This window comes from Petaurus breviceps, unplaced genomic scaffold (genome assembly GCF_028583685.1).
Source record: "Petaurus breviceps papuanus isolate PSGF00001 unplaced genomic scaffold, PetGlider_PUasm1.0 186, whole genome shotgun sequence".
NCBI classification, from domain to species: Eukaryota; Metazoa; Chordata; class Mammalia; order Diprotodontia; family Petauridae; genus Petaurus; species Petaurus breviceps.
In genome coordinates, this window is record NW_027185798.1 from 27809123 (window position 1) to 27826925 (window position 17803).

The 17803-nt window shown below is 47.3% G+C and overlaps 1 protein-coding gene across 1 annotated transcript in view; it reads left to right on the plus strand.

Moving 5' to 3' along the window:
- The first annotated feature begins 13755 nt into the window (after window positions 1–13755).
- TMEM132E (transmembrane protein 132E) overlaps window positions 13756–17803 on the plus strand; it is a 131134-nt gene continuing 127086 nt past the window's right edge. Inside the window, exon 1 of the mRNA XM_069089928.1 lies at window positions 13756–13976. Within this exon, the coding sequence (XP_068946029.1) occupies window positions 13904–13976 (73 nt within the window). The 5' untranslated portion in view covers window positions 13756–13903. The remainder of the gene's footprint in view (window positions 13977–17803) is intronic.

Here is a 17803-nt window from a genome sequence, read left to right on the forward strand (position 1 = left end):
CTCTCTCTGCTTCATCCATCAGCCAAGTTGGCTAAAAAAGGGGATGTTGAGTAAGTCATAACAAACTCTGTAGTGCATTGCCATTTAGCTACTAAAGACTGTGGCAAAGATAGCTCCATCATCTCTCTGTCTCTGTCTGTCTGTGTTTGTGGGTGTGTCTCTCTGTCTCCGTCTCTCTGTCTGTCTGTGATTCTTGGTCTCTATGTTTGTCTGTCTACCTGTCTGTCTGTCTCTCTCTCTCTCTGTCTCTCTCTGTCTCTCTCTGTCTCTGTCTCTGTCTGTCTCTGTCTCTGTCTCTCTCTCTCTCTGTCTCTCTCTGTCTCTCTCTCTCTCTCTGTCTCTCTCTCTGTCTCTCTCTCTCTCTGTCTCTCTCTCTCTCTCTCTCTGTCTCTCTCTCTCTCTCTCTCTCTCTCTCTCTCTCTCTCTCTCTCTCTCTCTCTCTCTCTCTCTCTCTCTCTCTCTCTCTCTCTCTCTCTCTCTCTGTCTCTCTCTGTCTCTCTGTCTCTGTCTCTCTGTCTCTCTGTCTCTCTGTCTCTCTCTCTCTCTCTCTCTCTCTCTTTCCCCCTCCCCCCCCCATTCCCAAATCTCTGTTGTTTTGTCTATCTGTCTTTTTCTCCCTGACAGTTTGGCACTCATAATTTTCTGCTGGTGCTACAAGGAAGAAGAGGTCATAGAATCATAGAAACAAATAATATTAGTGCAGAAAGAGATTTAGCTATCCAGTCCAACCCTCATTTTAAAATTCAAGCCATAAGGTGAGGGCTGGGGAGTAGAAATGGAAAGGACATTATTAGGGCTATAGGTCTGTCTAGTATAGAGGAAAGAACACTACATCTAAAATCCATCACAAAAACCTACATTCAAATCCAAAATCTGATTTTGGATCACTCCTTTAGGCAAGCCACAGGCTTCAGTTTTCTCTTATGTAACAAGAAGAAATTCACAGAACTCAATAATCTTGGGTCTGAAGGTATTTAAGAGGCCATTAGGGCAGAGAATGCTCTTCTAGAGCTGGAGGGGACCTCAGAGGCCATCTGATCCAACCCCCTCATTTTATAGCTTGGGCAATGGAGAAATTAAGTGACTTGTCTAAGGTCATACAGAAAAAAATTAAAGGCAGGATTTGAACTCAAGTTCTCTGACTCCCAATGCCAGCATTCTTTTCCACTCTCCTTCTATGTACTGGGAAACAGATGATAAAACATACCTCCCTTGGATCAGTAAAGAGGTGGGGAGCTGTGGGTACGTGATGCCCCCATGCTGTCTGATGCAGCCACTGCTTTTCTTTCTTCTAAGTTTGGGTTCAGTTAGGGCAGAGGTTAGAGGGGGATGAGATAGTGGGAAAGGAATATGGTGCAAAAGGCCAAGGGTGTCAATAAAATAGTTCAATAAAATAAAATGAGGGAGTTTCAAGGGTGGAAATTTCATCAAAAGGCTGCACTTGAGGACCTAGAGGACCACTTGTGGCCTGAGGCCACAGGGCCCCCACCCCTTGATGATGATCCCCAATCTAACAGTATGCATTTAAGCAGTTACCATTGCCCAGCACTGTTCTAGACACTAGGAGTACAGATTAAAAAATGAAACAGTCCTCCAGAGTCTCACATTTTATCAGGGAAACAATAAATGAACATATAAATATATATAAAGTAAATACAGTTTCATTGGTGGGAGAGAGGACATTTATAGCTAGTGAGTCAGGAAAGGCCTCCTGTAAAAGATGATATTTGAATTGAGCTTTGAAGGAAAGTAGGGATTCCAAGGGCAGCTAGGGGGCGCAGTGGATAGAGTGTTGGGCCAGTAAGACACATCTTTCTGAGTTCAAATCCAGCCTCGGACATTTCCTAGCCGTGTGACCCTGAGCAAGTCACTTAATCCTGTTTGCCTCAGTTTCCTCATTTGTAAAATGAGCTGGAGAAGGAAATGGCAAACCACTCCAGTATCTCTGCCAAGAGATCATGAAAAGGTCATTATGAGTCAGACACAACAGAATAACAACACAGAGATTCCAAGGTGGTGTGAGAGAACAAGTATTTAATTCTCAAGTATTTTTACTATACACCAAGTACTATGTTAAGTACTTTGCAAATATTATCTCACATGATTCCAAGAATCGGGGGTGGAAAAGAAGAGCACTCTACACTGGATCCAAGAGTCCTGAGTTTAATTTTTGAGCCCTGAAGGTTAACCTCTCTGAAAGTCAGTCACTGCTTCTTATGCTGTCTGTGTCTGTAAATGGAAGGGACTGAGTGGGGGTGGGGAGAGGGGAAGAATCCCAATGGATAGCCAAGGATAGCAAGGATAATACATCTTGAAAACCTTCATGGGATCATATATCTTGAGTTAGAAGGTAGCGTAAGAGATCATCTAGACAGAGAAGCCCTTTCTTGGTGAAAGGCAGTCTCACCTTGTGGGTAAGCAGCTACAAGGAACCTGGTTATGCCCAGCTTGCCATATAGACAGGCTGAGCATATGTTTCTGTGGGCGTAATTCTGGGTATGTGTATAACTCTGTGTATTTATGTGTATATATAACTGTGTAAGATGCCTTTTGGCATAGTAGACAGAGTGCTAACCTTAGAATAATGGAGATCTGGGTTCAAATCTCAATTCCAATATTTATTGGTTCTGTCAATCTGGACAAATTAATTAACCTTTCAAATCCATATTTGTGCATCTTTTTAAAAAACAAAGGGGACAGGTAGCTGATGCAGTGAATAGAGCACCGACCCTTGAGTCAGGAGGACCTGAGTTCAAATCTGGCCTCAGACACTTGACACAACTAGCTGTATGATCTTGGGCAAGTCACTTAACCCCAACTTCCTTGTCTTCCCCCTCAAAAAAAAAAAGCCACTAACTAGTTGTGTGGCTTAGGCAAGTGATTTAACCTGTACATGCCTCAGTTTCCTCATCTGTAAAGTGGGAGGATTGGACTAGACAGTCTCTGAGGTGCCCTCTTGCTCTGGTTCTATGACTCTAACACTATGACTTCAGTTTCTTGAGGGGATAAACCTTCCCAGATCCCCTATAATAATGCCTCTGACATCTACATACCTACAGGGTTATAAGAATCAGATGAGATAGTCCATATAAGATCCTTTGCAAAATTTAAAATACTAGATAAAATGATTTATTGTGTGTGCCTAACCATGTGCATAAATGTTCATAAGAAAATGCAGAGAGGCATTATGGTTCCATAGAAAGAGACCTGAGTTTTGCTGCTGAACTTACAACTATGAGACCCAGGTTCAGACTCCTGTTCTGACGTTTACTCCCTTTGTGACCTTGGGTAAGTGATTTAGCCTCTCTGGGCCTCAGTTTACTCATCTGAAAAGTGAGAGGATTGGACTTGAATGGCCTCTGAGGTCCCTTCCAGCTCTATGAGCTATGATTACCTACATATCTATTCTTATTTTAAATGTTTTTTTTTTTTGCGGGGGGAAGGCAATTGGGGTTAAGTGACTTGTCCAAGGTCACACAACTAGTAAAAGTGTCAAATGTCTGAGTCTGGATTGAACTCAGGTCCTCCTGACTCCAGGGCTGGTGCTCTATTCACTGTTCCAGCTAGCTGCCCCTCCATATATGTTTTTATAACTGGTGTATGTGCATAATCACAGGTGATGTATTGTAAAATATGTGTTGTAATACATATATACAACACATGTATGTGTGGTAATGACTCCACGGACCTTGGGTGTAAATTAATTCATATGTATCTCTCTGAACATGATACTATACATGGATGCTGTATGAGTGTGGTTAGACTTTGTGTGTCAATGACGGGGCAAGTATTTAGTCAACAAGCTTTTATGTCCCACTTAAGTGAGTTCCCAGCGCTCTACTGGGTTCTGTTGAAGAGGTTCAAGAAGAAATAGCCTGAAGAGGTTTGTTTTTTTTTTTTTTAAAGAAAAAAGAGTAGCAAGAAAATTGCAATTTACTTTAAAAAGTACTTGAATAATGGTTGCTTACATCCATATGGTTTACATAATGTTTTCATACCTATTCCTATATTTGATCCTCAGGCTCCTAAGAACCTTCCTTGATCTCCAAGATGTCTCTCAGCTTGAACTCGATGGTATTATTCTATAAACAAATAGTCATGTGAGATAGGTAATGTATGTGATATATACATTGCCTGCCAGACCAGCAAGGCAGCTACAAGCCCTGACCCTGGAGTCAGGAAGACCTGAGTTCAGATCTGGTCCCAGACATTTCTATGACCCTGGGCAAGTCACTTAATCTAGTTTCCTCTACTATAAAATAATGATAATAATAGCACTTACCTCCCAGGTTATTGTGAGGATCCAATGAGGTAATTGTATTTTTTCCACTTGGTACTATTTTATTATTTCCAATTACCTGTAAAGATAGCTTTCAACATTCACTTTTATAAGATTTTGAGTTCCAATTTTTTTTTCTCCCTCCCTCCCATCTTCCCCTCATCATAATGAGATAATTGCAAAGTAGCCAGGCACAGACTAGGCAAGTAATGGGTGCTCATTCCCTTATCTCCCTCCCCGTCCCAGGAAAGAAGGGCAGTTTACTTACTGATGAGGCAGGGGCTCAAATGAATCAAAGGGGGTTGGATCATAGGAATGCAGATTTAGAGGTGGAAGGGACCTCCCTCCCCACCCCTCTCTTTCAAATGAGGAACTGAAATCCAGGGAGGCTGTCCTTCTGACTTTCCCAAGGTCACACAGCTAGAAAATGATAGAATTGGTATTTGAACCCAGGTTCTCTGACTCCAAGTAAGGGATATGAGTTTGAATGAGTGAACAGCTCAGGTCATGAAAGGGCAGGCATCAGAGGCTGAGAATACAGAAGGATGCTGGCCAAAGGGGCCAGTGGCAGAAGGTGGTATCTGGATGGGAACCCTCATTCTAAGATCAAAACAAAATGAGAAAGATGAGATGGGGCAGCTACCTATACTCCTGGAGGGAAGCAAGGTCTGTCCTCCCTCAGTTTCTGCCAAGGTGAGTGATGGGATAGGACCCTCCCATGTCTGAAGTCTGTACCTCACTGAAATGCTGGGCTCTCTGAGCTAGGGAAATAAAGCAGAACACACACACACACACACACACACACACACACACACACTTCCCCGTCCTTCGTTTACCTTTATTCAACAACACATCAAGGATACACGTCTCAGAGTGTTTAATTAAGGTAAGATGTGGCTGTCTTTGGGCCTCTACTACGTGTTTTTCCCTTTCTCCTCAGGGGGCACGCCTTCCCAGGGTCTGTGTAGTCCCACGGCTAGGTGAAGGACAAGGTGTCCACAGGGAATGACATTGCATAGAATGACTCAGGCTTTTCTGCTTTTATATTTGGCCCCCCTGCCCCCTCCCTTCCTGGTGTGTTATCTTTGATGTTTCAGTCTCCTCTTTGGACTTTCTAGCTTTCTCATTTTTGATGACACAAGGCGTTATCTCTTGCCTCTGATTCTAAATCTATGCCTTTGGGGTTTTAGGGCATTAAAGTTGGCCGGGCTTGTGGTTAGTCTTGCAAATTCATCTTAGGCAGTGGAATGAGGGAGGACAGCCTCTCTGAAAGGCCCTGAAGATGGCCACTATTCCATAATCCATAGGACAGAAACTTTGTAGAGTACGGCCCTCATCAGTAGTGCCAGGAAGCGTTATTGCATCTAAGTAAGTAAGTGTTGTTGATCAGGTAATCAGCCATGTCTGACTCTTCTGGTGATTCTGTGGACCATACCGTCCACGAGGTTTTCTTGGCAAAGATACTTAAGTGGTTTGTCATTTCCTTCTCCAGTGAATTAAGGCAAACAGAGGTTAAGTGACTTGCACAGGGTCACACAGCTAGTGTAAGAGACTGGATTTGAACTCAGGTCTTTCTGACTCTAGATCAGTGCTCTATCCACAGCCACCTAGCTGCAGGTAAGTGTGTGTGTATACACATATAGATATGCATGCATATACATGTATCTATATATGTATGTATATGCTATTTAATTGCAAACATCTCTACCTTTGTTGGAAAGCTTCTGGACAAGTATAATGTTCTGACTACCCTCAGTACACATGGTAGGGTAGTTAAATTCTGACATAGCATCAGGGGTCTGAGATCCATGAATAATTAACACAATTTGATGGACTAAATGTCCTAAGAATGGTGGTGGTGGATATATAAATATCCTTATTTTACACGTATATATAAATTATGTAATTAATAAATAATATATAATAAATAATTAATAAGTAATATATATTTTAAGGATATATAAATATCCTTATTTTACAGGTAAGGAAACTGAGGCTCAGAGAGGTTAATTGACTTGTTAGAAGTCATAAGACTATTCAATGGAGAAATTGGGGTACTCCCTGTAAGATTTGTACCCTGGAGGAAAACAGAACCAAATATGGGGAACACCAGGGCATGGGGGGCTTCCTGGCACACCGGGAAAGGCATTGTCTGGGGAGTGGGGTGACTTTGACTCTAATCCCAGCTCTGCCATGATGACCCTGAGGAGTCACTTAACCTGTCTAAGCCTCAGTTTCTTCATCTGTAAAATTAGGTGAATCTAAATGGTCTTTGAGGTACCTTCCCAATCTGAATCTATGATCCAATGATGTCTCTGCTTCAGCTTCCTTTGTGAAATGGGTCTAATACCCCCTCCCCAGCATCCTTATCATGGGGTTGTAGATTTGGAGCTGGAAAGAGACTTAAAGGCCAGAGTCCAACTCCTTCATTTTCATGAGGAAACTGGGGCCCAGACAAGGCAAGTGACTTGGTCAGGGGTCCATAGTGAATGTATGTTAGGCAGGATTTGAATCTAGGTCTTAGGATAGTAGGACACTAGATTCAAAGATAGAAGGAACTTCACAGAGAATAAGTAATTTTCTCACACAAGGTCGCACAACTAGGAAACATGTGAGGCAAGATTTGAACCCAGGTGTTCCTGACTCCAGGTTCAGTTCCTTAACCACTGCACCATGTTCCATGCTGACTTGGGGAGGAGTATGGATGTTGGGGTAAATTGATATTCCCCATCTCAATCACAACTTAGCCTCTCAACTAAGACTATCCTATTTGGAGGTTAAGTGTCTTGACCATAGTCACACATTGAGTAAGTATTGGATGCAGAATTAGAACCCAGATCCTAGCATCCTTGAATTATAGTTTTTAGAAGCTAGTGACTTTAACTTCCTCATTTAACCAATAAAAATTTGAGGTCTTCCTAGATCAAAAGTTCAACTCTTTTTCCACTGTGCCTTATCTTCAAAGTTTTGTTATAAGGAATCTGGTGCAAGGATGAATGGCAGAAGACCCCATTGGATATTTGCCTTCCTGATTCCTTTCCCAGTCTGAAACCCATAGGTAGCAGCTCTTCTGAGCTCCAGGGTCTGAGACAGTATCCGTCCATGCCCACAGTTCCAAAGGCTGCCAGGTAGGAAAACAGAACCTTTCTTGTTCATGGTCCATCACCACCCAGGGAGATATGGAAAATGAGCAGCTTAATCACCAGGCTGGTATAGAAAGGCCCAAAGTGTGAACCACCCAGCGATCTCCACTCCAGTGTATATAAAAACTCATTAAGCCCCAAACAAAATTAAAATAGCAGAAAGGAGATATCTGCAATAAAGTTAATTAATAAGACATTAACGTGGCTGTTTTTATTGGGCCAATCGTTGATGAAACTCCCTGTGACTCTGCCCACTCTGAGCTCCACTCTGGTCAGTCTTGTCCCTATCTAGACCCCTTTCTGTCCAGGAACCATGGTAAGGAATGTTCTCAGGCATTCCTTCCTCACAAGTCGTAAAGAAATTCCTCCAGTTCATACTGAAATCTGTTCACATCTTTAAGCACAAATGGATGTATTTCACCTGCTTCTCCAAAAAGAGGATGAAACCAGGTCACGTTTGGGCATAGGAAGTCCTCAGTAGACAACTCTCTTGGGACGGAGAAGTATAATTTATTTCCCTCATTGGGAAATATGCATTTGAGACTGTAACTGAAGATTCTAGCTTTCTATAAATGGAGCTTTGGCTTTGGGGGGCCTTTGGATCCAGTTATGGGATCCTGCGGCCAAATCTCTAATTCTGCCAGGTCAGTGCTCAACACTACATGGACTCAAGAGGCCTCAATGGGTCCTTATTGCCTCCAGGGTAAAACACAAACAACTCTGCCTGGCATTTAAAGCCCTTCACATTCTGACTCTAAGCTTTATTTCCCATCTTATTACACATTACTACTCCCCATAACATACATTCAAAGCCCTTCATAACCCAGTCACCTCCTCCCTTTCTAGTCTTCCTACATTTTACTCCCCAATCTAGGGACACTGGCTTTGGCTGTTCCACAAACAGGACTCCATCTCTCAGTTCTGGACATTTTTTTCTAGCTGTCCTGAATAGCTAGGATACTCTCCCTCCTCTACTCTGATAATTGAGCACCCTAACTTCCTTCAAGTTCCAATTAAAATCCCATCTTTTACTGAAAGCTTTCCCCAATCCCTCTCAATTCCATTGTTTTCCCTCATTAAATAATTTCCTAATTATCCTGTATATAGTTTGCTTGCTTTGTATATATTTGTTTGCATGTTGTCTCCTTCATTAGACTGTAAGCTTCTAGAGGGTAGGGACTGTCTCTTGCCTCTTTTTTGTATCTTTAGTGCTTAGCACAGTGGACATCCGGATGACTCAGGAAGAGAGAGTGAGGCTGGTGACTTTACACAGCCCTATTTCACTTAAATCCGATTCACTTGCAAGTCCCATCACCTTTCCGGTGATGTTATGATCCTCTTCGAGAAGGAAAGACAAACAACAATACATGGTAACACCAAAGAAATGTTTATTGATTGACTGATTGATACATTCTGCTCCAAATTGTTTCTGTCTTTCCAAGTCTATAATTCTCTTAGAACCATGAAGACGACCTAACTTCCATTCTACCTCTGACACATACTGGCTGTATGACCTTGGGCAAATCACTTAACCTCTAAGGGAGCTCTCTAAGACTATTGGTTGCAAAGAAAGTGCTAACCTGCACTGGTAGAGTGAGTTTTTGATGGAAGTTCCCTATGCCAGTGAAATCACAGATCCAGTCCCTCCCTAATCCTGTCCCTAAAACAGGGATATCAAATCTTCTGTTAGCTATTTCACAAGTTCTGATGAAAAGTACTTTTTTAGCCCTAAGGCATGAGAGCTTTTATTATTTTAAAAGAGATTGTTTACACATGGTGCCCCCATTGTTTAGACAGGAAAATCGAGGTTGCAAGGGGTGTGGAGAAAGGAGAGACTTCACTTTCCTATAATGACCTAGTGAGAAAGCAGAGAATTCAGGATAATAACCCAAATTAGGTTGAAATTGGGGGACTTGGGTGGAGATTCCAACTCTTATAATTTATAAGCCATATGTACCTAGAGGACTAATTTAACATAAACTTCAGTTTTCTAATCTATAAAATGAAGATAATAAACACAATAAACACTAACTATTGCTTGGAAAATACTTAAATTTTTTTAGTTCTTATTTTTATTGTTTTCACGCTAACTTCATTTCCAAATATATCCCTCCCCCATGCCCTCCCAAGACAATTTACAACAAAGAATTTTTTTTTAAATATAGGAAAAAAGATAGTCAAGCAAAGCTAACCAACATGGCAATGAAGTCTAACAATATATACAAAAACACACACCAATAGTCTCCCCGAATCTAGCTCTAACAAAGAGAACTTTGTTGCCGTTCAGTCATGTCTCAATTCTTAATGACAGCATTTGGGGTTTTCTTGGCAAAGATGCTGGAGTGGTTTGCCACTTCCTTCTACAGTTCATTTTACAGTGGAGGAAACTGAGGCAAATAAGGTTGAGTGACTTGCCCAGGGTCACACAGTAAGTGTCTGAGGTCAGGCATGAACTCAATAAGATGAATCTCCTTGATTCTAAGCCTTGTGCTCTATCCACTGTGACACCTAGCTGCCCTTAGAAAGAGAAGAGGGAAGTGCATTTAGATAAGTATTTTAACCTAAACTATTAGATATTATACATAATTATTATATGTTATATATTTAGCATGAGCATGAAAATCAGGTAAATGTGAGTTTTTAATACTATTATCCTCTTAGGGGAGTTGGGGAGCAAAGAAGTAATTTCCCAGATTTGGAAAAAAGTGAATGTTGAAAACATCTGGGAGAAGGTTATTTGATATCACCTGAGGGGCATTCACTACCTCACACTGCCCATGAAAAGAAAGGCCAGAAAGTAGATGACCTTTCTCTTTATTGACCCTGACCCTGGGATCATTTAAATCAGAGAAAGAGAAGGACAGCCAGCACTTCCCACAGGCCTCTCCTCTCCTCTTCCTTAAACTGTATGACACTTCTTTTCCTTTTCCCTTTGCAGACTGATTAGCGGCTGCTATTGCTATCACCTCATTAATAAGCCCTTGGGTGACATTAATTGCCATCAGCTACTAGGAGCCTAATAAGAATAAGCTTCCTTGAAGGCTCTAGCACCTTCCATTCCCAGAGAAAGGAATCTCTGCCAACTCTCTGTGCTAAGGACGCACTCTCTACTCTCCAGACAGATGTATGGGGAGGGGGTGGGGAAGTGCTCTCTCTCCCTCCCCCCTCCCCCCCCCCCCAAGCCCCAGGGCCCAACAGAAGAAGCTGCAATGGTAGCAGCAGCATGTAGCATGAGGGACTTCTCATGAAAACAACCAAATTGCACTTTTCACAGAATAAATGGTGTAACCTTTTCTGAATTAACTTGAGGCTAGTGGAGAGGACTGAGATGGAGAAAGCCTTGAGTTGTGACTGCTTTGATTTCATGCCCTGCCCCATGGCCTCATTCAGGATATAGTGGGGAAGGTATAGTACGGAAAGACATAAAGAAGGGTGACCCTCCCTGCCCCACTGCCACCCCGATCACTGTTCCCCTCCTCCTCCAGCTTGTTATGGAGGCTCTTGGGGGTGGGGAGAGGGCACGGAGAGCAAGAGGGTACACTTTCTTAAATCACAGGAGTTCAGGGATGCCCCTTTAATAGTCAAGGAAGCAACCTGTAGGCAGATATTCCTTTCTCTCCCTATTACCACCTCCTCCCCATAGGACCGTCCGGGCCTTCGAACGCCACTGATAGTCCTAAGCAAGACATAGGTTCCTGGCAAGCCCGCTTTCCCTTTCCTGCCAGGTGACAAATCCAGCCCCTATGTCTGTGGGTGCTTTTCCGCGAGCTACCCAATAGCCGCAGCTTTGAGCGTCCCTGCTCCCCTTTGGGGGGGGGGGGCTGGGACCCCCCTAGCTCTTGACAGGCCCCATGGCCCCCCTCCTTTCCTCTACGCATACATTGCAAACCCTCTGCTCCCGGGACGGGGAGGGGGGCGGGGGTGAGTGAGGCGGCAGGAGAGAGCGCGCAGCGGCCGCCCAGCTTCTCTTGGAGAGAAAAAAAGACTGCAAATTCCAGCGGTGCGGCTCGCTCTCTGCCTCCCTCCTGCACCGGGCGGGGCGTGTGCATCCTTTACCCGGCGCCTGCATTCTCTCGCCTGCCTGGGAGAGGAGAAGCCACCACCTGTCACCCCCATTCAAGCCCGAGTGCTAACCTGCCTAGGGAAAGGGGGGAAGGGTGGGAAGGAAACTCGAACTCGGACCTAGATTCAGTCTCCAGGAGCCCGAGAAGCACTGGAGCTCTTGCCCTGCCCGGTGTGTGTGTGCGTGTGTGTGTGTGTGTGTGTGTGTGTGTGTGTGTGTGTGTGTGTGGGGGGGGGGGGGGTAGGGATGGGGGCGGCGCGCGCCTCCAGACTGGGAATGCGGAATGGACACGTGGAGGGGGGAGGAAAGGGGGGGAGAGAAGGCTGGGGGTCTCCAGCGGGCGCGAGCTCGGGGCGGCGCGCTTCTCGGCCACGTGATCGGGGGAAATCTGGGAGGGCAGGGGAGTGGAGGTGGGGAGCGCGCTAGGCTGCTGCCGCCGCTGCCGCGGATGCTGTTGCTGTTGCTTCTTCTGCTAGTGCTGCCGCCGCCGCCGCCGCCGCTGCCGCTGCTGCTCGGGGTGGTGCTGAAGCCCAGCCTGGGAAGAGGGCTCCAGTGAGTGAGTGCGTGTGTGTCTCTCTCTAGTCTTTTACGGTGGAGCAGCAGCCGGCGAGAACGCGGAGGAGGAAGAGGCTGCTCCGTGCAGCTGTGTTCCCCCCCCCCCACCCCCACTCACATTCACACCCTTCCCCCCCCCCCCCCAAGCCCCATCTCCTCTCTTGTTTGTAATGTATGCACCAACTGCTGCCTTCTCGGCCCCGGGCATGGGGAGTGCAGGATGCTCCAGCCACTGACGCGGCTCCCTCGACTCTAGCCTGCATCCAGTCGGGCTTGGCACAGTGGTCCTCTCTGGGAAATTGACTCAAAGCAGACCTGGAGTGAGTGACCGACAGCCCCACAGTTGGCTGCGCCGGGAGGGAGAGTCTGCAAAGAGGGATTGTATCGGTGTCTGGTGGTGGAGGAAAGTGGAGGGGGGAGGTAAGGCAAGACAGGGTCTGAGGTGGGGTAAGTGGGGTCCTTATCGGAGAAAAGGAAACACCTGAGACATCCTTGGAAAAGTTCAAGATTTGTCTATTTTCCCGAGAAAGCATTTTCTCTTCTAAAGGAAAAAAAAAAATATGAGTGCGGCCCACTTATCTCTTCCCTAAGGAGACGAGACAGCAACGAGTAACTAGGGGTGGGCAACTGGCATTATTCCCCGAGTTGGAGATTCCCCCCCCCCCTCCCCATTCTGCAACGCCTAAAACCAGGGACGTTAGAATCTGTGCCTCGGAAAATAAGGACTCGGACCAAAGCAGAGGGACTCGTCTCATCTTCCACTTTCTCTATTCTTGGGCACCATCTCCATGGCAGATTCCGTCCCAGCCACGCCGGACTCGATTCAGCAGCCAGAGCCCAGCCGCTGCCGGGGGAGGTGGCGCTAAAACCGGACTGCACGGAGCCAGCCGGAGCCCTGGCGGATGCTCTGGGGAGAGCTGGAGCTGGGAGGAGGCGGCGGCGAAGGAGGAGGAGGTGGTGGAGGAGGAGGAGAGAGAGAGAGCGCGCGCGAGGAAAACAAGGAGAAGAAACTCTGCCCCCTTGCCTAAGTGCATTCCGCCCGGGCGCTCCAGAGAGTGTGGGGGTGGGGTGGGAGTCGCCTCAGCGTTGCCGGCGTGAGCTTTTGCACCGAAACTTTTCATTCTCCGGATGGATTAAAGTTGCCTGGATTTCCTTTTAATATCATTATCAATTTTTATTCTTGTGCATCCGACGTAGGATTTTCTACTGGGGCTGCAGGTCGCGAAAATCCAGACGGAACAACTCAGATCACTAAGAATCCTACCGAAATCTTCGAAATTGTTCCTTGAATTGGAAATGGGAGTCCTCAACCGATTTCGGATTTAATCGGGGCCGGAGAGGAGCTGGGAGAGGGGGCGGGGAGGGTGGACCTAGCCCTCGGATCTCTGGAGCCCGAGGCCGCAGGTCCCTCTCCAAGATTGCACGCGCTGCTCTGCTCTCTCCAGCTTTGGAGAACCTGCTGGGGCTCCCTCGAAGGGGGAGGTGGGTGCAAGTGCTCTCCCGCCCAATCCTGGATCCACCTCCCCCCAGCCCTAGGTGGGGAGAGGGATCCCAGTCCTCAGGGGGCCCCGATGCTGCCTGTAGCCGGAGCCGGGTTGGCCCTCTAAAGAGGTGGGGACTACGAGAAGCTTGAGTCTCGGACCCCCCTCCCCCTCCACCCCACACAAGCTGAAGGGACCGAGGCCGCACCTGTACCCCCCCCCCCCGCTCCCCCCGCCTCACACACGCAGAGGTGACAGTTCGGCGCTCTGCCTACTAGAGGTTGGGTTTGACCGGTCCCTAAGACTACGTCCTCTCCAGCCCTAGACCCGGGGGAAGTAATCGATCTCCGGCCTCCCTCCCTTCAGCTTCCCGGCCTCTGCCATGGCCCCCGGGATGTCGGGCCGCGGCCCCGCCGCCCTCCTCTGCTGCTGCCTCTCCACGCTGCTCGCCCACGGTAAGTATCGCCGCGCGGACACGCGGGGAGGAGACACAGCGGGTGTCTCTATAGACTGTGCGGGCGGGGTGTGGGGAAGGAGGGTAAGAGAGAGGGGAGTCTCCCCCCGGGACACGTAGTCCTCCCCCAGCCCACTCTGCATCGCCGCCCTCTGGTATGGGTCTGCTCCCGCGCCTCTGCCCGCCCCGGCTCCGCGCCGTAGCCCGTGGAGGGTTGGGGATGCTAGAGGGGTGGGGAGGGGCAAAGAACCTGAGCTCGCTGGCGGGGCGCCCTCCGACTCCCCGTGAAAGAAGGGACTTCCCTTTGCCCCCATCCGGCCCGGGCCGTTCCCGGGGAAGGGGCTGGGCATGGGGGTGGGGGGGGGGGGAATCTCAACCAAGCCCCCAGGGGCGTATCTTTCTGTCTGGAGCTGGTATCTGGACCGGGAGGATTCTGTTCTCCAGCAGGGTCGTGCCTCTCCCCGCAGCGGCGGAGCTCGAGAGGCAGCAGGGCTGAGACTGGCACTGGGGTTAGGGAAGGGACGGGATGCTGGTTTAGGACTGGAAGAGTAGTAGTGGTGGTGTGTGGATCTGGATGCCTGTGGCTGGATTGCCTCTTCCTGCAGTCCTCTGGAAGGGAGGGAAAGGGAGGAAAATGCCCAACGGAGCAGCAGGCTGCATACACGCCCGCTATCCTGAGCTGCATTCAAATCGCTGTTTTAGCCTGGACTGGGCGGGGGCGCGTGCCGAAGGACTGGGCAGTGTCCCGGTGGGGGCAGAGGCCCGGGGTTCGGAGATGCAGAGCGGGCCTGGGGTTGAGGTTTCCTCCAGACTCCTGAGGTCCCTCCGGTAGTGTAATCTGTTGCGTCTTCTTCTCCCCCTCCCCCAGTCAGACAGTGTGCCTCCATTGCTAATGGGGGGCTTTGGCATTGGGACAGCGTGGGGGAGGGAGAAGAGCGAGCGAAGTGTGCCTCTCTGGAATCTCAGGGTGCGCCCTGGGTGGGGGCTCATACTAAGATTCCGACGCCTCTGTCTCCCTCCACCACAGGCTCTCAAGCCAACAACCTTCTTGGTAAGGGTGGAGCCCTAAGGGTCCTCTTCCCTTTGGTATTCTTAGGCTCCACTGTTGCTTAGGGCTTCTGGGGCCAAGGGAAGGGAATTTACTGGGAGGTCTGAAACTGGAAGGAGAGAAGCTTCACCAAGCAGACCTTGGGTATATGATTCACCATCCCCAACCAACCTCTTCCCCCCCCCCCCCCCGCCAAAGCTGTCACTGTCCCCAGGTTGAGAGTGTATGTCTTCGAGGAGAGGAATCTATAAGAAGAGAGCCAGCCCATCAAGGTGGTAGAGTGGGGAGACCCTCTCTTTGCCCCATCCAGGGCATGATGAGTCAGTTTGGTTTTACTCTGGATGGAGAGATCATCAGTTCAATCTCTTTGTACCCAGAACCCTGTGTTGCATAGCCCCTATTGTCTCCTAGTAATTTGACCCATGCCCCAAGGCTCCCTAGAATTGTTCAAGGCTAACAGGTAGGGTGCATCTTCTCCTTTCCCTCCAGGGGAAAAAAAAGTAGGAGGAAAAGAGAATTACTAAAAGCAGTAGGAGACAGAACTAGGACTGGAGAGCAGAAGAGAGAGGATAGATAAAATTTCCAGGAGAAAGGATGAATTATCTCGGAGGGTAGGTAGAAGACTTTTTTTTTCTAATGACCAGTCCAAAATGGTCTGATGGGCCAAGCAGATAGGTTGAGTTGGGTTTCCATACTCTCCAGAAACATCCTAGGCCCCTTTGGAAGGCAGATCCATGTATAAGGTAGGAAAATGGGCACTAAGCAAGCCAGTAAGGGGTTTGCTATTGTCTGCACTGACTGAGAACTGACTTCTGAAAATGAAAATTCAGAGCCCTGGTCTCTCCTGGGTCTCCCTGAGATGAGGAAGAAGGGGTGAGGGGAGGATGCATGTGTGCCTATAGTCAGACTGGGAGAAGTCAGCTTTCCCTCTTGGACATCAGTTTCTAGTGCCTCTCTTCAACAGAGTCTGGAGACTGAATGGAAGGGGAAGGGGAAATCTGGGAGTCAGCAATTTCCAAGAGGAAACATTGCTTCGAGGTTTAGACTAGAGGATCTATTTAAAGGAGGAGTGGGGAAAATCCCTAGAGAAACAAGGCAGGCATTCCCTCTATGCCTGGAAATGCCTAGGGCCCATCCTCATCTTATTCCCTCTTGTTCTCAGGTCAATCTCCTTATCATGCGAGTCCTAGGTCTCCCTATCCAAAGAAGGGGTACATCTTGACATCAGAGCATTTCCAAGAGGAAACAGTTGCTTAAAATGTCTCCATCCAGAAAAGGCCAGTAGCACCCAGACTCTTATTCCCCTCTACAACCTGCCAGACTTCAGAACCAAAGCAATGGGCTCCTTCCTTCATCTCTACTAGGGCATAGGATCATAGCTATAGATCTGGAGGGGACTTTAGAGGCCATCAGCCCAAGAACTTGCTCTGTTTCCTTATGAGCTCTTTATTGTTCCTTCCTGACTTGACTAGAGAATGAAAAGGTAAGGACCTGTCAATCACAAAGCAGGATGGATAGATTGGATTCTAGTTGGGTTTGAAAAGAGATGGAACAAAGGAATGTGTATAAGTCCGCAGCCTTTTACCTGAGACCAAGCCTGAGGCCTTGGAAAGGGGGGTGGTGGTATATAGTTTGTCTGCTCATAGAGCCTGTCTGGGAGCCATGAAGCCTGAGTTCCATTTCTGACTTGAGTGCTGCCTTGTAGGATGACCTTGATCTAACAAATGTTCTCTCTCTCTGCCTCCATCTCCTTGTGCATAAGGAGAAAGGGGATACCTTTTGCTCTCCCTCCTTTCTGTCCCCAAACCCCATGTGACTACTGCGTGCAGATCCAATGTATAAAAATGGCACTTGTGCCAACAGAAGTCTTTATGCCATATAGTTGTTGCTGTTGGTATGTGTATTGGGGTGGGGTGGGGGGTGTGTGACCTGGGAGAACACAGCCAGTGATCAAAGGATCAAAGATTAAAGGATTAAAGATCACTCATCTAGTGATTTTACAGAAGAGGAAACTGAGGCCCAGAGACTTACCTAAGGTCATGCAGGTTGTAAGTCCTCTGACTATGCATCCCATCCAACATTTTTCATTGTGTTGCTTTTGGGTTCGTAATGGTGGAGAAAAGGTATATAATTAGTGTGAGAGTGGTCTGTGAGGTGCCTGTTTAATACATTGAAGGGCCTTCTCCAAGCGTTAAATCCCCCTGATTCACATAAGCAGTCTAAGGGGTGGGAGAGGAGAAAAAATATGGTAGAGAGAGAAGGGACAAAGTTCAAGGACCTAGCAACAGCTGTTCCTTTTCTTTCTATCATCAGCCAAAGTGGATTACTGACCATTCTCAGAATCAGACGTTCCATCTCCCACCCCCATTCATTTGCCCCTCACAAGCACCCATTCCTCGTGTATGAAATGTATTCAATCATTCACATGTAACTCTGCTTTTCAAAATCTTAGTCTTCCTTCAAGTCCTGCCCCCAAGTATCCTTGGAAGTCTTTCCTGACCCCCACCAGTTTCCAGTACTCTCTTTCTCCTCAATATTTTTTGTATTCTACCTGTCTGTGTACATGTTGCAATCCCCCTATAGAATGTAAGCTGATTGGGGGCAGAGAATGCTTGGCTCTTTTTTTCTTCTTGTTATCCTCAGTGTTTTTCTTTGGAATTGAATTCTAGTCTCTGCTTAAACCCCAGGCCAAGCCTTTAGTAGATATAAAAAACATAACATTAAATCCATAGATTTATATGTGAAGTATGTAACTTTATGGCCTCATGTGTATATTTTTC